A 26,175-nucleotide genomic window follows, 5' to 3' on the forward strand; every position below is an offset into this window, starting at 1 on the left:
TTAAAGGCACACGCGTGTACGCAGACAACATCTAGCGTACGTGACCCGTCCTAACATGAGTTTTAGAAGTGATTTTTTTTCTTCTTTCTTAATGTTGTCTTTGTCACTGCTTTTCACCCTATCATGGGGGAGTCCCCGTACTGTATTCTCACAAACTTTCAATGAGACAAGTTGTTGTCACGTTCTCTGAGTCAGCACCGTGACGCACCTCCCGAAGAATAACAACGTACGGGAACCCAAATGCCCAGGACAACATGTTTTATTTTTGTATTCTCACGTTACGCGTTACAATCTTCATAACTGTTCCGTCAAGTGATGTGTAGATGCTTTGATCTAGTCAGAAAGGAGCTGAAATTACAGATGAAACATTAACAGCAGGATGTCTTTATAATGTAGCTTCGATATCGAAAAAGTAAGATGCTTTTGATGTTTCAAATATATTTCGTTTTGCATTTCAAGCTAAAATACTGCACTAAGTTACCAGTGTTATCGGGATACTAGTGGTTGAAGTTGATTCTGATTCTGGTTCCTGATTGGACTCATTAAGAAAGAAACAAATTAGAGACTGCGCCTGCCTTAGAAGGTCTGAAATTGTCTGAAGATACAACGATGGCACCAAAGCTTTGCTGTTGTCACAATGAAGTTACTCAATTTGCGTCAACGTAGTTCCTTGGCAATAAGACGGCACCCAAAAATTGCTTTTATTGGTATGGCCTGAGTACAAAACATTGAGTGGTTGAGTTTTCCCCAACAAAGAATGGACTGTAGTCTGCAAAAAAAAATGCAACTAGGCAAATGCCAAAAGCCAAATATCCAGCGTTGCGCTGTGCGGTACTTTCCAGTCTTACTGTAAATACTAAAAACTTTCCGAGCTTCATAGTTGCACTTGCTTTAAACTTCGGCAGCTTCATTGGCCGCTGCTCTTCTCGCCAGCACACTTATGTTTGACCATTTGGTACTTGTAAGAGAATTGTCCATCACACACGGTGCAACTAAATGGCTTCTCCCCAGTGTGCATTCTTCTGTGCGTCGTCAAATTGCGACTTTGTGCAAATCTCCTTCCACAAACCGAGCAGGAATAGGGCTTCTCCCCAGTGTGCGTTCTCATGTGTAGCGCCAATCCCGAACGTTCACTGAAACTGACGTTGCAGACTGAGCAGGCAAAAGGTTTTTCTCCCGTGTGCGTTTTCGTGTGTATGTTCAGATGCGCCTTACGAGCAAATCTTTTACTGCAAAGTGAGCAGGCGAAAGGTTTCTCGCCGGTGTGCGTTCTCACGTGAACGTTCAAAGGTCCCTTGCGTGCAAATCGTTTTGCACAAACGAGGCAAGCAAACGGTTTTTCTCCGGTATGCGTTCTTGTGTGTGTAATTAAATTGCAACGCCTGCGGAAACTTAAGGAGCAAACCGAGCAGGCAAACGTTTTACCCTCAGCCTTCTCAGCAAATCTTTTCCCACAATCAGAGTCACTTAATGCGTGTTTTTTGAACAATGACCTGTTGAAAAAAGTTTGGTCACACTGATAGCATTTCACGTGTTGGTTGTCAGTGTGACACGTCGCATCACCTTCAGGGTGCTCTTCATCATCATCGTCGTCGTGAGGAGAGTGTGACGTTACGTCATCACTCTCTGACAGAGGAGCCAAGAGGCTGTCCACTTGGTCTCGCTCACACTCGTCTTGGAAATCCTTTTCACTCTTGACAATGACACAAGTGAATGGCAGCTCGCTGACGTCAGCCTCCTCCTCTTCCTCTTTGATGTGGGCACGCTCTGGCTCCTGCTGCTCCTCCCTGGAGCTCCACTCCTGCTTCTCGCAATCAAGACCTTCTTCGCTGAGCTCTGCAGGCCGCAAGAAGACAAACAGGGCAAGGCCAATTCGGTCAGGCGTATTAAATCATGGCATAAAACTTGACGGAGAGAAAAGAGCTTCCGACGTCATGTGCACAGCTACAGAGAAATCTTTTGAGCCTGGACTTGAAACACTGTCATAGTGGAAGCCCTTTTCTTCTTATCTCTCCGAGTTGATCAGCATAAAACAGAAACGCAGCCTCACCGGGTTTAGTTGGGACTCTGGGAACCAGCAGGAGAACGCTCACCGAGGTTGTCAGAGCTCTGACAGGGTAACGTGTCAGAGATGTACTTTGGCGCGAGACCGTGACGATACCTGTACGCAGGCAGAGCTCTTTTGTGGTCTGTTCTCTGAGTGACAGGAAAGCAGCGCAAAGACCCGAGGACTGGGCCACGATCGGCAGGAACGACAGCAGCATTTCGAATGTACTGAAAAAAAACGGCTTAAAGCTCGCAACTTGTTACAGGAGTCCAACCCCTGGAGAGGTGCTTTCATGAAGTAGCTTGTCTTGGTCAAGTCTCGTGTTGAGACTTGGATTTTGTGCGGAACATTTGATACCTTTCACGTTTTATATAGTTTGCGATCCGACAATCACATTTACGTTTGCTCCTTCTGAATGAATTTCAGCAGCTCAGTAAGTGAAAGTGCAAAACCTGACGTTTTCGGCATGCCAAAAAGAAAAACCCACAAAGATTCTGCCGGATATTCAAGGACCCACCATCAGATCCACATAGTAGAGATTGTGTGGCGTTTTATTACACGTGAATAATGTTAGTCATTCAATAAAATATCACTGATTCTTATCAAAACCACAAGACGGGAACTCAAAGGGTGAAAATGACGAACCTGTTCTGCGTAAGACACCTGCAGGCTTCTTGAAAAGATGCCGTCGCTCTTTCTCCTCGTTCGACCAACAAATTTCCTCCTCGAACTCTTCTTTCACGCTTTTCGCACACATTTTTACAGGATAACCACAACGTTTGCACGCACTCTCGATGGCGGTTTCGGGCTATGTAATAAGATGGGCGTCTCGTGGTTCGCAGCTAGCAAGCCAAGCCAAACGCAACTAAACTAAGCTAGCTCAAAAGCTTTAACGTCCCCAGACACGAAATCTAATAGTTGTTGACGTCGTGATCGGACGGACTGTGTGGCGCTTTCAGTACACGTAGAACCAATTTGTCAAGATACGTTTTGTGACGCGCGTTTGCTCAGGTTACACGTTCGCGTCACAACAACGGCAGCTCTACTTGGACAAACTACATGCTACAAACCAGGTGAGCGAGCATCCTTTCCCAGCGGAATTCATAAGACATATATTTATTTGAAGTCATTTTCACATTTCTTTGGGAAAGTCCGGTGTAAAATGGGGCTAAAAAAAAAAACACATCTATTTGATGACAAGATTGTCGCGTTTCTTCTGAAGGATGTTAACTGTGTCGCATAGTGATGACGTTTAATACTCCTCATCTTCACTCGGGTGGTGGATGAACTGCAGCCTATCTCAGATGACTTAGGTTATTATTCATTTTCGATACTGCAAAATCAAAGCGAGGCAACCCAATGCACTTGGCAAAATAGCACACACGGATACATAAACAGCAGTATGCATAAACACGGTGCAAATTACGAATATCACATGTGCGTAATACAAGGAAAGAAATCGAGACTTGAGGAAAGTGGAGCGAACGCCACTCACAACATGGCTTCAATAATACAAGTTATCAAGTTTCATTTTCATGCTCCTGGATTTTGCCATCACCTTCCGCTCCCGTATGTGTCTTGATCAGCGACAATTTCACAATGGCAAACAAACAGATGGCTTCTTTACGATGACATTTTTAAAAACCGTAATAACACAATTATTTTCACAGCACTGACAAAGAACTAACCTTTTCCTCATTGTACCTGTAACTGGTGCTGAACCGATTGACCTTTGAAATGACCTTTAAGAACTCAAAAGCCTTACAAGCGCAAATGATCAAACTTCTATTTGTCAGATGGCAAAATACTCACATTTAAGCAAAATTACAGATAGCTGTGTAAAATAGCACTGCGGCTAAAGTAGGGGAACTGATTCATCTCTGGCACCTCACTAAATAAATGCAGGGTCTTAAAATGCAATGAGTACAAATTGCAATAATCACTTAGTCAATTATATACAACATTTCCTCTGAAAAGTAGGTTTACATGTTCAAATCAAGAAACGGAACCTCCCGTGACTAACAGAAAACACTGATAAAAAAGCCTACCTCCATTTAAAGATATTTTATTGAGCGTCAAATGTACTTTTACCGTTTACTAGAGTGAAAATGCCTTTTTCCGGAGGTACTGAAAGTTGAATTTGCTCACCAGCACATTTCGTTTTTTCTTCACTTGATACTTCCAAGAGAATATTTGATCACATCCGCTGCAACTGGATGGTTCCTCGCCAGTGTGTTCTTGCATCTTTGAGAAACTCTTTTGCCACAAAGAGAGCAGGAAAATGGTTTTCCCCTCAGTGCGTGTTCTCGTCAAATTGCATCTGTGAATCTTTTTCCACAAACGGAGCTTGGAGCGTCTGTCTAGATGTTTCCTGTTGATGAAATCTATCAATTCTCCCTGGCACCTCTTGCAACAGCGCTTAATCTCGTTGGCTTCTCGTGTCCCGGAATCCAAATGCACCCTAAATGGCACGTTTCAAAATCGAAGGTGCTGGCTTCTTGCTGCTGCTTGTTCAGGTCAGCATTTGTTTGTGCGTTTGTTTGGTCCGACGTGGCCACCATCCGTAGCAGATGAATCGCACGCAAAATGCTCTCAGCCGGCCAGGGAAATCAATTCAGAGGATTTGCCGAATCAAGAACGATTATTGCGATGCGTCGATTCGTCGCCATTTTCCAACACCCCCAATTTAGCCCTTCTTTAAGCAAAGAAAACGATTTTAGCAAAGGGAAAATCACATTCAAATGAAGCACTCTTGCATCGTCACTGTTTGAAGACTTTTATTGACTTAGCTTGTTTCATTGGCTCCTCGAAAGAGTCATCGAGTGGCGCTCTTCTCACCGGCACACTTGTGTCTCTTAACCTGATCCTTACGGGAGAACCTTTTCTCACACACACTGCAACTGAACGGTTTCTCACCGGTGTGTATTCTTGCATGCGACGTCAAGTGTACTCTTTGGGTGAATCTTTTAGCACAGACTGAGCAGGAAAAATGCTTCTCCCCAGTGTGTGTTCTCTTGTGTTCTGTCAATCCGGAACGGTCGCTGAAAGTTAAGTTGCAGAGCGAGCAGGCGACGGGGTTCTCCGCGGTGTGTGTTCTCGTGTGCCTTACTAAACTTGTCTTGGCAGAGAATCTCTTACCACAAACTAAGCAGGGAAAAGGTTTCTCTCCAGAGTGCGTTCTCATGTGTTTAACCAATTTGGAACGTTCGCTGAAACTAAAGGTGCAGATGGAGCAGGCGAAAGGCTTTTCGCCAGTGTGTATACTTGTGTGTGTTCGTAAATGTCCCTTGATAGAGAATCTTTTACCACAAACTAAGCAGGCAAAGGGCTTTTCTCCAGTGTGTGTTCTGCTGTGTCTTTTCAAGTGTCCCTTGATGGAGAAGCTTTTACCGCATACCGAGCATGCAAAAGGTTTTTCCCCAGTGTGTATTCTCATGTGAGTTGTTAAACCGCTCTTCTGAGTCACTCTCAGGCCACAAACTGAGCAGGAAAAAGGTTTTTCCCCACTGTGTATTCTTGTGTGCGCGTTCAAATTTCCCTTGTTAGCAAATCTTTTGCCACAATCCGAACATGTAAAGGGCTTCTCTCCTTTATGACTTCGAAAGTGAACCTTCAAATTCCACTTTGAACTAAATGTTTTCCCGCACTGCAAACATTGAACTTGCTTCTTGTGACTGTGACACTTCTCATCGCTTTTCGAGTGTTCCTCGTCGTCGGCCGTGTCAGGAGAGCGCGACGACGCGTTGTCGCTGTCTGAGAGCGGGGCTAAGAGTCCCTCTGCTTGGGATCCTCCACAACGGTCTCCATCACCTTCGTCGTCATCGTCCTCTTCTTCATCATCGTCGTCGTCGTCGTCATCATCCTCGCTTTTTACGATAACAGTCAACGGAAACTGAGCGACATCAACCTCCTCCTCTTCCTCTTTAATTTGTCGAGGTTCCGGCTCGTGCACCTCAAGAGGAAGATAATCTTCACTGACGTCTGCAGCACACAATAAAAGCAGACGCAAGGGTTGAAAAAGTCAAAATTTGCTCCGTCAACCCTGATTTTAACGTGCGCTTTACAGAAGTGTGGTCGTAAGCTCAAGTCCAGGTAACGTTATTGTCGGATGTGTTCGAACGTACCTGAAAGAGCATTCCTCTCAGACATGCGGTGCTATAATTGGTGAAAAATAAATGAATCAAATAGAAATAAACGGCTCGGTCTAAAATACTGTATGACCATCGTGCCTTACGTGAGAGACAACATGACCAATCCGGTCAATCTATCAACAATCGGCAAAATTATCCAGCTGACAAGTTATTGATCTTGCAGATTCTACAGCAAGTAAAAGTGTAGCTCTATGCTCATCGTGTGGGTCCAACGAGCATATTACAACTGTCCATGTCAGTTTTCCAAGCCGCTTATCCTCACAAGGCTCACGGGAGTGCCGCAGCCCATCCCGGCTAGCATTGGGCGAAAAGGAGACGACACCCTCAACTGGTCGCCAGTCAATCGCAGGGCACTACTACAGCTGAGCTAATGCGAATATGTTAGAGCATATGTAACAAACCTTTACAACATTTGTCACATTTTGTCATTTTCAATTTCAGCTAATTTTATATATTCACGTACTGGTGGCCGCTTTTGGTTAATTAAACCCCACGAAATGGATGCTTTTCATTTCTTGGTATTTAGTGGGTTGGACATAATGTTCCAGGTGTTACTCGTATAATTCAGACAAAATGAATGTTTATCATCTTCACATGGAGAAAAGGCCCCTCTCATATAAGGGCACGGAAATGCTTCTCATTTCCATTGCACATAAGAAGAAAAAGTTTCCATGAAAACTATGCTGTAAACAGATACAAAGCCAACAAAAAAAATACATGTTTTTTTCTTGTATGTGCAGCGCTATAGAATGTTCACAAATGAATGATCATGTTGCATGTTATTTTATTTGATGTGTGAAGACTGCAATACATGTTGACGACTGAAACATCTGAAGCCGACGATGCAAACGTGCATTGAGATCAATTTAACGGAAACAGAGACTTAAAGCGATTTCAAATTTGACTGATAAATCAAGTAGAGTACAAGTATGAGTACAGCACCATACGAAAAATGATTATCGCGAAGAATTTGAAAACGAGTCCCAACATTACTTATAGCTTTATCCCCCCCCCCCCCAAAAAAAAAAAAAAAAACCCCAAAACTCGAAAGAAAGTGAGAGTAAGAAGAGCGCAAACCTGCTGTCCGTGTTCCCTTCTGAGGCTCCAGCGGATGACGTTGTCGCTCGTTCTCCACTTTTGTTCTAGAAAGTTCCTCCTCGTATTCTTCTTTCACACTCCTTGTACACATTTTCAGACTTGGCTGTCACACTCGAGCTCCACTTCTCGGTGTGTTGATGACAAGCGCGCGTCTCTTTGTGAGTGGCTAACAAGATAAGCTAAGCTATCCTGAGAAGCTTCAACGTGAAGCGAGACGAGTTTAACCCCAACCAGAGGAGCAACAACCCGCGTCTTGATCGAGTAGAGTCGTGGCGGGGCGTCCCGTGTCGTGCCTTTCTACCTGGATTACTGAGAAAGTAGGTAAAAGTGCAGTCATCCAAGGAGTCTGCCAAGGTTTCAGACAGTAGAGCGAGAACCCAGGAAGTCATTTGAGCGCATCTTAAGGCGTGATTGGTTATAGACGAATGACGTCACGCACCCGGCGAACAGTTACGATCCGTAAAGTCCTGCCTTGAGAGACCCGTTTTGTGTGACGTTTCAGTTTTCGTGGGACGCAAGCTCCCACGCGATCCAACTTTAGCACGTTTTGTTGACGACGTTGTCACGTAGTTTGTCCAAGTGGTGTTGCCGTACAACTTTCGCTTTTTTTTTTTTTTTTATTTTTTTTATTGAACATTAAACAGAACAATACAATTCAACTCAGAAGACAATTTGCCAAGGGGGTCAAAAAGAAGATTACATTCTACAAAAAAACATGAAATAAACTACACAAATTTACCGTTTTAATGGCTTTAGCGTTCATAGAATTCTTAATGGTATGAATATACTGTCTAGTTTCATTTTGAAAGAAAATAAAACAAGGATTTTTATTTATACACCTACATTTATGAATATGAAACTTAGCTAGTAAAATTATAAGATTAATCATATAATAGTGTCTGTTTTTAGACGAGGTAAAAGACGTGAAACCAAACAGTATATTTTCAAAACAAAGAGTAAAACTGTTGTCAATAAAAGTAGAAATAAAAATACAAACATCTTTCCAGAAATTATTGGAGACAGGGCAAGACCAAAATAAGTGAAAATTATCTTCAGGGCAGTTTGAACAGAAAGAGCAATCAGTATCAATTTGTTTTTTAAAACGCTGTAAAATAAATATTTTGGAAGGATAAATTTGATGAATTAACTTAAAAGATACTTCTTTTATTTTGTTGTTAATCATATATCTAGTTGGTAAGATCCAGATTCTTTTCCAGTCAAGATTATGTAATAATTGATTCCAATAAGATGTTATGTGAGGAAGAGACACTATGTCCCTTTGAAATAAAGTACGTATGGAATGATTGTTTTTACGTGTTCTCGAGAAACAAATCCTGCCTACTTCGCTTTTAGATGGATCAAGATGCAAAGGAGCTGGTATTTGGTCCGCTGGGCTTCTAAATAGCAAAGAGACACCAGCAGGAATTGCATTAATGATTATCTTAAATTCGTCAGTAGGGACTAACACATTGTGTTTTGAAATAAATTCTTCATAAGTAAACAGCAAGCCATCGGAATCAAACAGCTGGTGAACCAGTAGTATATTATGAGAAAACCAGGCAGGGTAAAATAAGGATTTGTTTCTGTATGTTATGTCTTTGTTATTCCATATGTAATATCTGTGCGGAGAGAAGTTATGTTTATATAATAAAGACCATGAGAGAAGCATCTGTTTGTGAAAGTTTGATCATTTCAATGGGATTTTTTCAATCTTGTAATTGCACAGTAAAAGAAAATGTAGGCCACCTACTTTAGAGAAGACAAAATTTGGTATGAAATTCCAAATTGAGGAGGGGTCTTTAATGAAGTGCTTCAGCCAATTAATTTTAAAAGTATTATTTAATGTTTGAAAGTCTAAAAAATTTAGGCCTCCTTTGTCATGAGTGTTCATTACAACCGATTTCTTAATATAGTGAGTTTTATTTTTCCATACGAAGTTAAAGAGCATTTTGTCGATATTTTTTAGAATGTTTTTATTAACACCAAGCGATGAGGCAGCATAGGTGAGCCGGGATATACCTTCAGCTTTAGTTAATAAAGTTCTGCCCCTCAAAGATAAATCCCTTTGCAGCCACTGATTAAGTTTTTTCTGAGTTTTGTCGATAACAGGATTAAAGTTTAAATCACATCTAGTTTCCATATCTTTATTTATAAATATGCCTAAATATGTGACACAGTCTTTTACAGGTATATTACAGATTGAAGAGATATTACAAGTCTTGAGGGCAAGTAGTTCACATTTTTTAATATTTAAGCAGAGCCCAGAGGCAAGAGAAAATGTGTTAACCACATCAATAGCAAGAGGAATCTGACATCTATTTTTTAAGAAAAGTGTAGTATCATCGGCCAACTGACTTATGAAAATTTCTTTGTCTGCTATTAGAATACCTTTCAATGGGCTGAGCTTAATAGAGTCGGTGAGAAGCTGTGTACAAAGAAGAAAGAGAGAGGGTGATATTGGACATCCTTGTCTTACTCCACGTCTAAGAGGAAATCGGGGGGAAGTGCCAGCATGCAGTTTAATAGATGAGTTTCCATTTTTGTACATTGTTCGGACAGCACTTTTGAAAAGTGGGCCAAAATTAAACTTGTCTAGTGCATGGAATATAAAGTTATGTTCAATTGTATCGAAAGCCTTATAGAAATCTAAGAAAAGGATGAAACTTTCGTCTGGACATAGATCTGCATAGTCAATTAAATCAAGAACTAATCTTATATTGTTGGAAATGTGTCTATTTCTCATAAAACCAGATTGAGTCTCATCAATTATATAATCTAAAACAAATTTCATTCTTTTGGCAAATATTGAGGCAAAAATTTTGTAGTCATTATTTAGTAATGATATTGGGCGCCAATTATCAATAAGAAGTAAATCTTTTTTGGGTTTGGGTGTTAAAGTTATAAGGCCTTGAGTTAAAGTTGGAGGGAGGGATTCATTATGAATACATTCTGAGAAGAGAGCGAGGAGGAAGGGAGCTAACTGCTTAGAAAAAGCTTTGTAAAATTCGGAAGTAATGCCATCTGTACCTGGGGATTTATTTAATTTAAGATGATCTATTGCTGAGATAATTTCTTGTATTATTAGTGGTTGGTCACAGGACTCTTTCAGGCCGAGATCAATTGACTTAGTGTTTGTGAGAGATACCATAAAGTGGCTGGTGAGGTCTTCACAGTATTTAGAATCATAGAGTTTGGTATAAAAATCAGAGCAGTATTTAGCTATCTTTTTGGGATCGTCTGTGATGTTTCCGTCAATGTTTAGTTTTTGTATAGTATTAAGTTTGCCATGAGATTTTTCAAGCCGGAAAAAATAGGCAGTATTCTGTTCTCCTTCCTCCATCCACCTCCTTCTACTTCTAATAAAAGCCCCCTCAGCTTTCATCCTATATAAATCATCTAATTTAAGTTGTAACTGTATTAAGAGATGAGATTCACTTTCAGATAAGTTAGCTCTGTTTTTTTGTGTCAAAGCCGTTATTTCTGAGATAATGTTTTCTTCTTCAGCTTTTTTTGCTTTAACAACTGAACTACTGTATGTCCTCAAAAATTTTGATAGTTCGAATTTTAAAAGTTCCCAATTAGTGCAAAACTTATTTTCAAGTAAGGCTTTTTGCCAGTAAGATCAATTAAAGATCGGATGGTCTTAGAAGCAGCTTCATGTTTAAGAATAGAGCTGTTTAATTTCCAGTAAGAATTCCTACGACAGGTACGAGGGTTTAGAAGGATTTGTATTGATATTGCTTTATGGTCAGTAAGAGGAGTTGGAATAATATTGACAGTAATGACATTTTTGTCAAATCCATTGGAAATCAGCCAAAAATCTATTCTTGACAAACTAGTGTTAGTTTTATTATTCCAAGTATATAAGGACATTCCAGGATTTTTTTCTCTCCATATGTCAATCAAATCAAATTTATGCATGAACTGTATTAGAGTAGATGCTAATGAGGGATTAGAGCGCGGAGGCCACCTATCTTTGAGACCGTTAAGAGCAATGTTAAAATCACCGCCCATTATTATCTTTGCGCTTGGATATTTAGAGAGCCAATACAGGAAACGAGATTCTAAAACTCCGAATAGGGTATCATTTTCACTTTTTGAATTGTATCCATATATGTTAACTAAGAAAATTATGGTATCATTGGTATTAATAATTATAATAAGAAAGTGACCTTTAGTATCAGCTTCACTGTGCAAGATTTTCCCATTGAAGGAATTATTTAAAACAGCTGTACCTGCTGCTCTTTCTGAACAATGAGATAACCAGATGTCATTGCCCCATTGGGCCTTCCAAAAAGTTGTATCGTTCTTAAGCGAGTGTGTCTCCTGAAAGAAAGCGAAATCAGTTTTTTGTTGTTTTGCAAATAAAAATAAAGCTTTTCTTTTAACGTTTTGTCTTAACCCCCTGACATTAAGAGAAAGAACAGTGAAGGACAATGTAACAAAAAAAAATATACTAAGAACAAGAACTATAGAAAGATAGTTTCAAGTAACGAAGAGAAAAAAAAAAATCTCTATCTCCTCCTCCTCTTCTTCTTCGTCGTCGTCAGCGCTTATTCGACTTTTTCTTCTTCTTTGCCTCCTCTTCTGCTTCTTCGTCGTCGCTTCTTCTACTTTTTCTTCTTCTCCTCCTCTTCTTCTGCTTCTTCTTCGTCGTCGTCAGCGCTTCTTCGACTATTTCTTCTTCCTCTCCTTCCTGTCCTCTTCTTCGTCTTCGTCGTCAGCGCTTCTTCTACGTTTTCCTCTTCGCCTACTCTTCTTCTTCGTCGTCGTCGTCAGCGCTTCTTCTACGTTTTCTTCTTCGCCTCCTCTTCTGCTTCTTCGTAGTTTTTTTTTTTTTTTCCCTTTATCTTCTTCGTAGTCAGCGCTTCTTGTACTTTTTCTTCTTCGCTTTATTTTTCTCCTCTTCTTCTTCGTCGTCGTCAGCGCTTCTTCAACTTTTTCTTCTTCTTCGCCTTCTTGTCCTCTTCTTCGTCGTCGTCGTCAGCGCTTCTCCTACGTTTTCTTCTTCTTCGTCCCCTCCTCTTCTTCTGCTGCTTCTTCTTCTTTGTCGTCGCCAGCGCTTCTTCTACTTCTTCTTCTTCTCTTGTTTAATGGCCTCTGGCGGATAACGTTTACGATCATTTCCGCTGTCTACTAGTGTGGTTACAGTATTTAAAAAACAAACAACCATCAGAATACAGTAATAACGAAAACTGTAGTAAAAAAAAAAAAACGTCTCCATTTATTACTCTCCAGATCTGTGTAATTTCCAAACAATATAAATTCAAGCAAAATGATGGGTTCAAAAGGTCCATGTGAGAAACTGGAAGGATTGTCAAGCGCTACACCGACGATCTCAATTGTGTTGGCAAAAAAATCTGAATTTATGAATGTTATAAAGCAAGGCTTAGCTTCTCAACGATGGAATGTGTTGCCGCTTATTCTCTGTGTGTGTGTGTGCTGGACCTTATTCCGGCTGTCATCGGGCAGGATGAGGGGTCCACCCTGAACTGGTCCCCAGCCAATCGCAGGGCACATGGAGACAGACAACAGCCGCACTCACAATCACACTTTTGGGGGCAATTTAGAGTGTCCAATTAATTGTGGGGGTGTGCGAGGAAACTGGAGTGCTCACCCGGAGAAAAGCCACGCAGGCAGGCGGGGCTGGGACTCGAAACCCCGGCCCTCAAAACTGCAAGGCAGATGGTCTAACATTTGGTTAGACCTTTTCAAACATTTCCAATAATGACATAGTGACAGATTTCGTAACTGTAAAAACAAAACAAAAAAATATTTTTTTTCCGACACCACCCAGTGGAGCGCCACCTACTGGCACGGATTTAGTTGATGTCAAAAACGAGTGACTACTTTCAAGGAAAAAAAAAAAAAAAAAAACAGTAGTGTATCAGTTTGAACATTACGTATCTTTTTTGTAGTGTATTCATCTGAATTTAATTTGAAAATGATTTTCAAATAAATTAGGGTATTCTGTCTTTATTTATATGTTCCACAATGTTCCAACTTAATTGAAATTGGGATGTGTACAATTCTTCCACCCAGGGGGAAAAAAATCAAGAGAAATCAAAACACCGCCATGATTCTGACATTAATGCCTGTGATGAGTACACTAAACATTTGACCACTCGCGTGAGAACTGAAGTGATAATGATGCGACAAGGAGAAATAACAGATGGAACTTGACTGAATACTGTGGATATTTGTATTTTTTACAGGTATTACGTGCAGGTCACATAATTATACACGTTCCATCTTCGCACAAAGAGTTTCTTTGTAGTTGAAAGTTCATTTGCCACAATTCTTCTCCGTGACACACTTGTGTCTCTTAACCCGATCCTTACGAGAGAATCTTTTATCGCACACATTGCAACTGAATGGTTTTTCACCCGTGTGTATTCTTATGTGCTTTTCCAGAATGCATCTTTGTGTAAATCGCTTATCGCAAATTGAGCATGAAAAGAGTTTCTCCCCAGTGTGTGTTCTCGTGTGTCTCACCAGTCCCGTGTGATCGATGAACGTTAAATTGCAGATTGAGCAGGCAAAGGGTTTCTCACCGGTGTGCGTCCTTATGTGTCTGATTAAACACGTCTTCACCAGGAATCTTTTACCACAAAGTGAACAGGCAAAAGGCTTCTCCCCATTGTGCATCCTCGTGTGCCTTGTTAAGCACGCCCTCAGAGCGAAACTTTTCCCACAAACTGAGCAGACAAAAGGTTTCTCCCCAGTGTGCGTTCTCGAGTGTGTTCTCAAACCTCCCTTCAACGAGAAACTTTTACCACAAACCAAACAGGCAAACGGTTTTTCACCAGTGTGTGTCGTTGTGTGTTTTTTCAAATTTTCCTTGATAGAGAATCCTTTACCACAAACTGAACAGGAAAAGGGTTTCTCCCCAGTGTGTATTCGTGTGTGTTTTATCAAGTAAGAACGTCTCCCGAATCTCAAGTTGCAGGTTGAACAGGTAAAAGGTTTCTCCCCGGTGTGTATTCTCATGTGATTTGTTAAACTACTCTTATGGCTAAATCTATGACCGCACAATGAGCAGGAAAAAGGTTTCTCACTAGAGTGAATCCCTGTGTGTATTTTCAAATGTCCCTTATGAGCAAATCTTTTGTTACAAATTGGGCAGGCAAAGAGCTTCTCTCTGGTGTGTGTTCTCGTGTGTCTTTTCAACGACGACTTGTTGGAAAAGGTTTTGTGGCAATGGGAACATTTCACGTCTTTGTTTTCGGTGTCATGTGTCCCGTCCCCTTTTGAGTGGTCCTCGTCGTTCGTGTCAGGAAATCGTGACGTTACGTTGTCACTATCGGAAAGTGGAGCTAAGAGGCCTTCGGCTTGCGGTTCTTCACAGGCGTCTGCGTCCGCGTCCGCTTCTTCTTCATCATCCACTTCACTCTTCACAATGACGATCAATGGAAAATCAGTTATTTCAGTCTCCTGTTCTTCGTCTTTAATGTGGGCGGGGCCCGGCTCCTCTTCGTCCGTCACGTGGGGGCCTTCGACCTCCTCCGCTTCCTTTTTAACACGACAGCGTTCTGGGTCCTCTTCCTTCTTAATATGGAGGCTCACCGAGGAGGCCTCCTCGGCTTTCATTTTGCGGGGCTCTTCCTCCTCCTTTTCCTCTTTCAAGTAACGGAGGCGTGGACGAAGAGCTTCACTGACATCTGCAGGACAAGAGACGGCAACATGCAACATGCACGGTTTTCCGTTTAGTCAAAGGAAAGGAAACCAGCTGGAGAAATGAGAATATTTGCAGACATGGTGTGGAAATGTTGACCTTTGGTCAGTCAAGTGTCATGCTCAGACTTTGATGCTGTGCATCAAAGTCTATAGAGTATTAATTTTGGGCAATATTGATTCCTTCTGAATGCAGCCCTATGGGGGCACAAACCAGTGCAATCTGTCGGCCGGTCCCAAGCCCGGATAAATGCAGAGGGTTGCGTCAGGAAGGGCATCCGGCGTAAAAACTGTGCCAAACAAATATGAGCGTTCATCTAAAGAATCCCATACCGGATCGGTCGTGGCCCGGGTTAACAACGCCCGCCCCCGGCACTGCTAACCTGCAGGGCGTCGGTGGAAATTCAGCTACTGTGGGTCGAAGACAAAGAAGAGGAGGAAACCGGATCCAGCGTCAGAAGAAAAAGAGGAATGCACAGAGCCTACAACTGAGTGTAGGGACTTTGAATGTTGGGACTATGACAGGAAAAGCACAGGAGTTGGTTGACATGATGATTAGGAGAAAGGTTGATATTCTGTGCATCCAAGAGAGCAGGTGGAAAGGTAGTAAGGCGAGAAGTTTGGGAGCAGGGTTTAAATTATTCTACCACGGAGTAGATGGGAAGAGAAATGGAGTAGGGGTTATTTTAAAGGAAGAGCTGGCTAAGAATGTCTTGGAGGTGAAAAGAGTATCAGATCGAGTGATGAGACTAAAATTTGAAATTGAGGGTCTTATGTATAATGTGGTTAGCGGCTATGCACCACAGGTAGGATGTGACCTAGAGTTGAAAGAGAAATTCTGGAAGGAACTAGATGAAGTAGTTCTGAGCATCCCAGACAGCGAGAGAGTTGTGATTGGTGCAGATTGTAATGGACATATTGGTAAAGGAAACAGGGGCGATGAAGAAGTGATGGGCAAGTACGGCATCCAGGAAAGGAACTTTGAAGGGCAGATGGTGGTGGACTTTGCAAAAAGGATGGAGATGGCTGTAGTGAACACTTATTTCCAGAAGAGGGAGGAGCATATAGTGACCTACAAGAGCGGAGGTAGAACCACGCAGGTAGATTATATTTTGTGCAGACGATGTAATCTGAAGGAGGTTACTGACTGTAAAGTAGTGGTAGGGGAGAGTGTAGCTCGACAGCATAGGATGGTAGTATGTAGGATGATTCTGGTGGTGGGTAGGAAGATTAAGAAGACAAAGGTAGAGCAGAGAACCATGTGGTGGAAGCTGAGAAAGGAAGAATGTCGTGCGGCCTTCCGGAAAGAGGTGAGACAGGCTCTCGATGGACAACCGAAGCTCCCGGAAGACTGGACGACGACAGCCAAGGTGATCAGAGAGACAGGCAGGAGAGTACTTGGTGTGTCATCTGGTAGGAAAGGGGAGAAGGAGACTTGGTGGTGGAACCCCAAAATACAGGGAGTCATACAAGGAAAGAGATTAGCGAAGAAGAAGTGGGATGGATACTGAGAGGACTGAGGAGAGGCGAAAGGAGTACATCGAGATGCGACGTAGGGCAAAGGTAGAGGTGGCAAAGGCTAAACAAGAGGCATATGAAGACATGTACACCAGGTTGGACACGAAAGAAGGAGAAAAGGATCTGTACAGGTTGGCCAGACAGAGGGATAGAGATGGGAAGGATGTGCAGCAGGTAAGGGTGATTAAGGATAGAGATGGAAATGTGTTGACTGGTGCCGGTAGTGTACTAAATAGATGGAAAGAATACTTTGAGAAGTTGATGAATGAAGAAAATGAGAGAGAAGGAAGAGTTGAAGAGGCAAGAGTGAAGGACCAGGAAGTGGAAATGATTACTAAGGGGGAAGTCAGAAAGGCACTACAAAGGATGAAAAATGGAAGGCAGTTGGTCCTGATGACATACCGGTAGAGGTATGGAAGCAATTTGGAGAGATGGCTGTGGAGTTTTTGACCAACTTATTCAACAGAATACTAGCGGGCGAAAAGATGCCTGAAGAATGGAGGAAAAGTGTTCTAGTTCCCATTTTTAAGAACAAAGGGGATGTTCAGAGCTGTGGGAACTATAGAGGAATAAAGTTGATGAGCCACACAATGAAGTTATGGGAAAGAGTAGTGGAGGCTAGACTCAGGACAGAAGTAAGTATCTGCGAGCAACAGTATGGTTTCATGCCTAGAAAGAGTACCACAGATGCATTATTTGCCTTGAGGATGCTCGTGGAAAAGTACAGAGAAGGTCAGAAGGAGCTACATTGCGTCTTTGTGGATCTAGAGAAAGCCTATGACAGAGTACCAAGAGAGGAACTGTGGTACTGCATGCGTAAGTCTGGTGTGGCAGAGAAGTATGTTAAAATAGTACAGGACATGTATGATGGCAGCAGAACAATGGTGAGGTGTGCCTTAGGTGTGACAGAGGAATTTAAGGTGGAGGTGGGACTGCATCAGGGATCAGCTCTGAGCCCCTTCCTGTTTGCAGTGGTAATGGATAGGCTGACAGATGAGGTTAGACTGGAATCCCCTTGGACCGTGATGTTCGCAGATGATATTGTCATATGCAGTGAAAGCAGGGAGCACGCAGAGGAACAATTGGAAAGATGGAGACATGCACTGGAAAGGAGAGGAATGAAGATTAGCCGAAGTAAAACAGAATATATGTGCGTGAATGAGAAAAGTGGAGGGGGAAGAGTGAGGCTACAGGGAGAAGAGATAGCGAGGGTGGACGACTTCAAATACTTGGGGTCAACAATACAGAGCAATGGAGAGTGTGGTCAGGAAGTGAAGAAACGGGTCCAAGCAGGTTGGAACAGCTGGCGAAAGGTGTCTGGTGTGTTATGTGACAGAAGAGTCGCCGCTAGGATGAAGAACGGCAAAGTTTACAAAACAGCGGTGAGGCCGGCCATGATGTACGGATTCGAGACGAGAGGTGGCGCTGAAGAAACAACAGGAAGCAGAACTGGAGGTGGCAGAAATGAAGATGTTGAGGTTCTCGCTCGGAGTGAGCAGGTTGGATAGGATTAGAAATGAGCTCATTAGAGGGACGGCCAAAGCTGGATGTTTTGGAGACAAGATTCGAGAGAGCAGACTTGGATGGTTTTGGACATGTTCAGAGGCGAGAGAGTGAGTATATTGGTAGAAGGATGCTGAGGATGGAGCTGTCAAGGAAGAGAGAGCGAGAGGAAGACCAAAGAGAAGGTTTATGGATGTGGTGAGGGAAGACATGAGGGCAGTTGGGGTGTTGAGAGAGGAAGACGCAGGAGATAGGCTAAGATGGCAAAAGATGACACGCTGTGGCGACCCCGTACGGGACAAGCCGAAAGGAAAAGAAGAAGATTGATTTCTTCCGAGGTTTGAGAATTGCATTCACGTTTCTTTCAAAGGTGCCTGCGCGACTTGGATGCAGGATGTCGCGGTTTCGAGTGGAAAAGCAGTAATCGCCGGTTTCACGATCAATCGACAAAATAGCAAAGTCACAGTTTTGGACTAACTTGTACTGGATTGGTAAAAAGAGCGCCCAATGTGGAATTCCAAGTTGTAGTCTTGTGCAGGAAATAGTCGATAAGCAAGGAAAAATTGATCAATAAAAGTAGCCAGTGACATGTAGATCCTTGTCAAGAAGTAAAAGTACTGCTACTGTTGAACACCAGAAGCATCTGAAGTGTTTATTCTGGTCTTGTCAACTGCTGTGACCTGTTGAAAGCAGTTCCCGAGGCCGTAGGCAGAACTTCAGGCCGACGCGCTGGCATATCAGCCCGCCGCGGTGTAACATTCACAATGGCGGGTGTGGAACGGGTCATGCATCGAGCTGCCAGCGTTCAAGGAGCAGGAAACAGCCTGTGACGACAGCACGACGACAGGCCCCGTAAATGGCCCATTTTAAGTTTCAAATGGCAAATTTCACCCAAAGGCACGCAAGCGAGCGAGCGAGTCTGTGAGGAGAAGCTGCGCTGGACTTGGAAGCAGAGACTTCAGCAACAGGCTCTCTGATCTGGAAAATGGGACGTCTCTGTAGTCCAAAGCTGCTTGGCAAGTACTCTTTGGATTCCTCTCTCAACACAAAGGCAACTATTGTGCGTGCCACAATTGGATTTTCCGTGACTTGTGTTTTCGGCTCATCGTTAACCCTTTTCTGGGCAGGGGTTGCAAATTTGCAACAATCGAAAATGTTAAGTCCGATTTTTCTTTCTGCAAAATGTCATTTGGTCCAGATGGGGTTAACAATAAGTGCAACATTTGTTTTCAAATATATTAACGTGACTATACATTTACATGATTTTGTAGTCATAAAGGGCCTCAGAGGAAAAGTGTACCTCGACAAAACTGAGTTTTGACCCCCCCCCCCCCCCTGCACCCTATACCACAATACGCACGTGACCCTCAAACACACCCTTTAGATGCATTGAAAACTCTCGCGAAAATAATCGGAATTTGGGGCATAACCAATATTTGTGTAAATGTAATGTTTTTCGACGTGCCGGCGACCAGTCCGGGGATGGACCCCAAAGTTGTGTGGGACAAAATTTCCCAGCTCGCCCGCAACCGTCGGAAAACGGGCGACTTTTTATTTGTATTTTATTTTTCAAAAGACTCCCCCCGCAGAGCACATAACAGGATGTCTTCCTCGAACACAAACCGGATGTTCGACGATTATGAAATGAGCACACCGATCGTGTTACTAAAAGAAAAACAAGTTCCTGAAGAATTAAGAGTAAGAAGTGAACAAACCAGCTGGGTTGTTGCAAAAAGCGCCCCACGGTCCGTGACGTCGTCTCTCGTGGTCGTCCGGCATTCCAGAAAGTTCATCGTCGTACTTTTCTTCTTTCACACTTTGTGCCCACATCTTCACACGCCAGTCAACACTTGACGCTCAAACTTGATTCGTTGCTTCGCTGTGTGTTGCCAACCGATCGTCAGCAGCGAGCAAGCTACGATAAACGAAGCTAAGCTAGCTGGAGAAGCTTCAACGGACGCCGTGACGAGTTCTTTTTCGCGGATACGAAGATTTGACGGATTATGTTTTAGTCCAATCAAAAATAAACCTGAAGGTCGTGTGTCGAGACTCCAAGGCGTTCAGTAATAATTACGGAGGAAATATTTCGTGGGCTCACCCACGACGTTTACGTTGACGGAAGTTGAGCGACAGTGGAACGTGTACGGCGTCTCTACTTGGACAAAGTACTTCCGTGTCCCATTTCACCTTCTCAGACGTCCACGATGTTGACAACCAGCGATATTTTCCACTGTATTTGTTCAAAGTCATGAGCACGACTTAAATAAGACGTACGGTTGAGAAAAGGACAAAGTATATACAGTGCACAAGAGGGAAGGTTTGTGTTTCACTTTGAAAACTGGATTCATCGAGTTTAGAATTCTTCCAAAATGTCCAGTAAATGGCAACAATGCAGCTAGGATGGCAGAGGCCACTCCAACCCAGAATCCTCCCGGAAGTATTTTCTGGGTTTAACTTTCATGTAGCAGGGGTGTCAAACTCATTTTTGTTGCAGTTACGGGTTCCCTCAGAGGGCCGTTATGACTGCGGAACCATAAAAATCTTTAAAAAAAAAAAAAAAAAAAAATCACACAAGCGATTTGGTTGTTCAAATGCTGTTACGTAATGGCGTCTCCCTCCTCAATACACACACACACACACACACACACACACACACGCAGTTTCCAGTTGTCACGTCCTTCGTTTCAGGTTATGTACTCATCAGCAGGGTAAACGGACCTCTACCCCGACAGAAGATGAATAAACTTAATTTTCAACAAGCTTTTTGAAAAAGCTGCACATTCGCGGTCTCCAATCTTGTTGGAGTTCTATCAAACTAGACATCAAAGGCAGAGTCATTTGCTAAATGTTGGGATTTATTTTATTTGCTTTGGCTGATTGACATTTATCACAACGTTTCTTGTGCGCGTGTGTCTGATATTGCACAACAAGACTGCAGCAATTTTCATTTCCTTTCCTTTTGAGCCAGAGGTCCGGAAATACTTTGTTCCTGGCAAAAATCGACAAATTGTGATCACATCCTGTTTTTACACTGTCCAAGTGTTGTGTTGCATATTTTTTTTCTTTGCATTTCATTTCAGCGCGTAGTCAGGGTTGAACACACCAATCCGTCCGGACTCCTTTGTATCCTCATGCTGATTTGAGTGGAGAAAAAAAAAAAAAGGCCTTCAAAGGAGACAACTGACGGAACAATAACAAATCAACTTTCCCTGAAAGTTCTTACAGGAAATAAAAGGAAATGTCAGGAACGATGCACGTACGACAGGATCGCAACTTAAAAAACAAGCCGGTCCACACGGCGTCTTCTTTACCAGCGGCTGCAAATTCCGCGTACTCGTGCCAAAGACGACATTTGAACGGATTGCGGATTCATCTTTGATTGCCACTTCCTAGTGTGTCCCTCCTCGCTTGCCATCTATCGTGGGTCAAGTGACAGCGTACTTGCTTACAAATATGGACTTATTGTTCAGATGTGTCATGCAGTTTCATATCGCATCTTGGGTTAGAGGCTTGCGTTTGGCTTGCCGGCGGCATCCCCCGAGCGTGCCACCCCCGTCAGAAAGTGCACGAGTGGACGAGCGACGAGTCGGCTGACCTGATTCCAGTCAGCCGATTTTCCCATTCCAGACAAAGTCAACTCAAAGTTGGGCTTTCGATTTGTTGAAGCTCTTTTCTGGAAAACCCACCAGAAAGGTGAGTTGCCAGCGTGTGTTTCTGAGTCGGCGGCTCTTCAAATGTCCCTCGTGAGCAAATCTTTTCCTGAAGTCTTCTACTGTACGTGTGCAGAATCAAATGCTTTCGCTGATCCGTCTTGATGTTGTCCCATTGTGAAGATTTCCCGTCTTTGTTGTCAGCGTGACGAGTTATATGACCTTGAAAGTTTTCGTGGGCGTCCTCACTCTGGTCAGTGATGCCGGTCGATGGCAACTCCACGATATCCTCCGGCTTCTCTTCCTCTTTAATGAGACACTGATCTTCCAATCCTGGACTGAAATTGCGGAATGAAGTCGCAGCTTTTTCTTCAGTGTGTTCTTAATTGTCCTGATCTAGAGAAGGTTTTGCCGCAGATTGAGCAAGCAAAGGTTTTCTCCCCAGTGTGAATTCTCGCGTGAGTATTTAGATGCGCCTTTAGTAAGAATCTTTTACCACACACTGAACAAGCAAAAGGTTTCTCTCCAGTATGTATTCGCGCATGCCTTGTGAAGCTATCCTTTACATAGAAACCTTTGCCACACACTGAGCAGAGAAAAGGTTTCTCCCCAGTGTGCATTCGTGTGTGTGTGTTTTCAAATTTCCCAGAACAGAAAATCTTTTACCGCAAACTGAACATGCAAAAGGTTTCTCTCCAGTGTGCACTCTTGAGTGTCTACTAAAATGTCCTTTGTGATAGAACCTCTTCCCACATAATGAACACACAAAGGGTTTCTCTCCAGTGTGCGTTCTCATGTGCACACTCAAATTGTACTTGGCAGCAAAGGTTTTCGGACACTGACAACATTCCCAGCGTTTTTTTGCCGTGTGAAATGTCTTGTCACCTTTAGCGTTTTCATCATTCGTATCAGAAGAGTGTGATGTTACGCCGTCACTATCTGATAGCGGAGCTAAGACGTTGTCTGCTTCTGATCGTTCACGGTGGGCTCCATCAAGTTCTGCTGTCACGTGTTGAGTTGAGTTACAGCCTGGAGGCTCCTCCCCTTTCCTCTGCTTACTTGGACTATGACGAAGGTGTGATCTCGGAGGTTGGTCTTCATCATCGCTCTTCACAATCACACTAGTCATGGGAACATTTGGCAAACTAGTCTCCAGCTCTTCTTTTTTACCGTGAGTGGGGTCTGGTTCTTCAGGCTCGCGTTGCTCCGCTTGGGCACTACACTCCTGCTGCTTTTGGCAAAGATTTTCCAGTCCTGAAGCACAGGTCTTAAGTGAAGCCGTGAAAGGCTTCTCTCCAGCGTGCGTTTTATTGTGTCTGTTCAAACTTCCTTTCTCAGCAAATCGTTTACCACAAATTGAGCAGAGAAAAGGTTTCTCTCCCGTGTGTCTTTTTGTGTGTGCTCTTAGGTGTTCCGTTCTGGAGAATGTTTTACTACATACCGAGCAGGAAAAAGGTTTTTCCCCAGTGTGAGTTCTTTTGTGTGTTTTTAAATGTGCCTTCAGTAAGAATCGTTTACCACAAAGTGAACAGGCAAAGGGTTTATCACCAATGTGTATTTTGGTGTGCCTTGTTAAACTATCATTCAGATTGAAGCTTTTACCACAGAATGAGCAAACAAAAGGTCTCTCCCCAGTGTGTATTTTTGCGTGCCTCATTAAACTATCTTTTATACAGAAGCTTTTATCACATTCTGAGCAGGCAAAAGGTTTCTCTCCGGTGTGTGTTCTCATGTGTACTTTCAATTTGTACTTCGAACCAAAAGTTTTCCCACATTGAAAACATTTCCAGCGTTTGTTGTCGGTGTGACTTTTTGTATCACCTTTCAAGCGCTTCTCCTCATCAGTGTCAGGAGAGTGCGACGTTATGTCATCGCTATCTGACAACGGAGCTAAGAAGCTGTCCGATTGTGACCCTCCGGAGTGGTCCCCATCCACTTCTGTTACGTTTGGACTTGGGCTGTTGTCCGGGGGCTCTGACCATCTTTGGCAACTTTGACTTGAATGAAGCTGTGACCTCTGACCTTGGTCTTCATCATCTTCACTCTTCACAACGACACTCATCAATGGAAACTTGGTGATTTCAGTCTGCTCTTTTTCCTCCTTAATGTGGGTGCGTTCTGCCTCCTGCTGCTCTGGACCAAGACCTTCTCGGACATCTGCAGGGCACAAAACAAACACACTTAACATCATAACTCTTGTTGAGATTGCATCATTTGGACACTTGTCACTGTATCAGCATCATTACATTACGCGTACACTCTTATTTCTGATTGCACAATGGCTCGCTGTACTTGTGCGTATTTTGTTTTCAATGTCCTGAATGTATATTTTGTCATCGTGGCAGTTTTTTTGTCATACCAGAGTGGCTCCGACCACCTGAGACAAATTCAAATTGCTTGTGTGTTTTAACATGCTGTACTTGGCCAATAAAGTTGAAAACAACAAAAAACAAGGTTTGGCAAATTATCCATCCATCCATTTTCTTCGCTGCTTATCCTCACAAGATTCGCGGGGAGTGCTGGAGCCTATCCCAGCTGTCAACGAGCAGGAGTTGGGCTACACCCTGAACTGGTCGCCAGCCAATCGCAGGGCACATGGAGACAAACAGCCGCACTCACAATCACACTTTTGGGGGCAATTTAGAGTGTCCAATTAATGTTGCATGTTGTTTGGGATGTGGGAGGAAAGTGGAGTCTAAATTGGCCCGTCTGTGGGATTGTGACTGCGGTTGTTTGTGTCTATGTGCCTTGTGATTGGCTGGCAACCAGTTCAGGGTGTACCCTGCATCCTGCCCCTTGACAGCTGGGATAGGCTCCAGCACTCCCCGTGACCCTCGTGAGGATAAGTGGTGAAGAAAATGGACGGATGGATGGATGGATGGACGGATGGATGGATGGATGGATGGATGGACGGACGGACGGACGGATGAACGGACGGAATTTGTTCACATTGAAAAGTTCAACTGAAATACAGCTATTGAAAATGTGATCACTTTGAAACAACAATGTGAACTTTACAACATCAACTTTTCAGTGGCATTTTGGATTCAAATCCTGGTGGCACATATTGACTTCCATAATTCTGTGTTGTGTGCTGCTACACAAGAATATCACCAAATCCTGTGTCTCCCTATGTCTAAGTGTCAATGCTAATCACCATCTTCTTCTTCTTCATCTTTTTTCCAAGGTTGCTACTAAACTTTCAAGCTCTTTCCAAAGAACAGTCTGTGTGTGTGTGTGTGTGTTGCCGTGAAGAGAACTCAAAGACGTAAACAAACCTGCAACTGGAGGCGGCTTGAAAACCTCGCCCACGGATTGACGTCGTCGCTCTTTCTCCTCTTTTGCCCCACAAAGTTCCTTCTCGTGCTCTTCTTCTTTCGCCCTTTTAGCGCACATTTCCACGCACGACGACCACGCACACTTTATCTCCGCTCAGCGACGTGTTGCTCACAAGGGCCTCGCTTTGTTAGCAGTTGGCGAGCACAGATAAGCTAAACTACGCTAAGCTAGCTTCAACCCGCAACAAAACGTTTTTTTTTTTTGTTTTTTGTTTTTTTTTGCTAACACGAAGGCTGAATGACTGTGGTAAAGTCGTGCTGGGATCAACTGGGACGGGACTTTTTAATTCGGATCCAATTCTTCAGTGAAACGCGTGTGGTCACGCAAACCCTGCGTGGAAGCACGCACAGGTTTGTCATTTCCAGCAATAAGGCAACTCCATTAGGACAAACTCGTGCTCGTGGGCCACGTTTGAGAAGCAAAATTAAGGGAATATTGTTTTATTTGCATACCCTGAACGTGCAATGTTGAAGAAATCCTCCAAAAATGTCTTGAAATTCAGTTATTTGATTCAAGCGCAATGACGTTTCTATTTCAGGCCATTCATTGGGCTCCCTGGAATTGACCTTGCGCATGCGCTGTAGCTACAGCGTCAGGCGACCCAGGCTGAATAAGAATCAGCATCAGAATCAGAATCAGATTTGATGGCTCAATAAGTAACAACACACCAGGCAGTGGAAATGAACTCTGGTCTTTTACTGCCACCTATTGATCAAAGTTGGGATTGTTCGTTTCAAACTCCAAAACCAGACTCGAAGTGGGTTTAAAGGGGAAATAAAATACCAACGCTCTCCAAACTTTGACAAAATGAATAAAAAGGTGTAACAACGTAACCCAATGTAACCAAAGGTGCCCAGATTGGCGAACAATCCCGGTTGTGATGCGCCCTTCGCCCCAAATCGGATGAGGTTGCTGGAACTCAACCACAGCACAGCTGGGACACACACCTACTGTACAATCATGATCGTTTACTTCATTTAGGTTTGAGATGATGTCTTTTAAGAAAAAATGACTCTCGATAAACGAATGAAAATCCAAAACTGCGTACTCTCTAAGCGAATTCTTGTTTTTAAAAGTAAATGAAGATGACAATTATTCTCTTTTGGAAATGAATGGTTCAAAGAAATCTCCAAAATAAGAGCAAATCCATATACAATCAAGAAGAAAACAAAAATTCAGGATATTTTTGTTCGTT

At 43.0% G+C, this 26,175-nt stretch overlaps 4 protein-coding genes across 5 annotated transcripts; all 4 read right to left on the bottom strand.

Annotated features, from left to right (window-relative positions):
* Window positions 1–213: 213 nt before the first annotated feature.
* LOC133497626 (gastrula zinc finger protein XlCGF17.1-like) lies at window positions 214–3,084 on the bottom strand. Of its 2 annotated transcripts, XM_061813671.1 has the most exons (3): window positions 2,693–3,084; window positions 2,051–2,161; window positions 214–1,836 (listed from the first exon to the last, which is right to left on the bottom strand). In XM_061813671.1, the coding sequence occupies exons 1-3, from the start codon at window positions 2,802–2,804 to the stop codon at window positions 908–910; spliced, it is 1,152 nt and encodes a 383-aa protein (XP_061669655.1). In that variant the 5' UTR covers window positions 2,805–3,084; the 3' UTR covers window positions 214–907. The 2 variants fall into 2 exon arrangements, with proteins under 2 accessions (XP_061669655.1, XP_061669656.1); XM_061813672.1 differs by lacking the exon at window positions 2,051–2,161 and having other exon boundaries at window positions 223–1,836; window positions 2,693–3,072.
* A 1,755-nt stretch (window positions 3,085–4,839) lies between these two features.
* On the bottom strand, window positions 4,840–7,847 carry LOC133497607 (gastrula zinc finger protein XlCGF52.1-like). The gene is made up of 2 exons (XM_061813649.1): window positions 7,276–7,847; window positions 4,840–6,028 (listed from the first exon to the last, which is right to left on the bottom strand). Exons 1-2 carry the CDS (start codon window positions 7,385–7,387, stop codon window positions 4,863–4,865), a joined length of 1,278 nt encoding a protein of 425 aa, XP_061669633.1. The 5' UTR covers window positions 7,388–7,847; the 3' UTR covers window positions 4,840–4,862.
* Window positions 7,848–13,028: 5,181 nt separating this feature from the next.
* LOC133497580 (zinc finger protein OZF-like) lies at window positions 13,029–20,376 on the bottom strand. The gene is made up of 2 exons (XM_061813604.1): window positions 19,707–20,376; window positions 13,029–14,957 (listed from the first exon to the last, which is right to left on the bottom strand). Exons 1-2 carry the CDS (start codon window positions 19,819–19,821, stop codon window positions 13,582–13,584), a joined length of 1,491 nt encoding a protein of 496 aa, XP_061669588.1. The 5' UTR covers window positions 19,822–20,376; the 3' UTR covers window positions 13,029–13,581.
* Window positions 20,377–20,845: 469 nt separating this feature from the next.
* On the bottom strand, window positions 20,846–26,169 carry LOC133497560 (gastrula zinc finger protein XlCGF57.1-like). Its single transcript, XM_061813556.1, has 2 exons — window positions 24,920–26,169; window positions 20,846–23,798 (listed from the first exon to the last, which is right to left on the bottom strand). Exons 1-2 carry the CDS (start codon window positions 25,035–25,037, stop codon window positions 22,204–22,206), a joined length of 1,713 nt encoding a protein of 570 aa, XP_061669540.1. The 5' UTR covers window positions 25,038–26,169; the 3' UTR covers window positions 20,846–22,203.
* Between the last annotated feature and the right edge of the window lie 6 nt (window positions 26,170–26,175).

The sequence above is a fragment of the Syngnathoides biaculeatus genome, chromosome 3 (assembly GCF_019802595.1).
Source record: "Syngnathoides biaculeatus isolate LvHL_M chromosome 3, ASM1980259v1, whole genome shotgun sequence".
In the NCBI taxonomy this organism is placed as follows: Eukaryota; Metazoa; Chordata; class Actinopteri; order Syngnathiformes; family Syngnathidae; genus Syngnathoides; species Syngnathoides biaculeatus.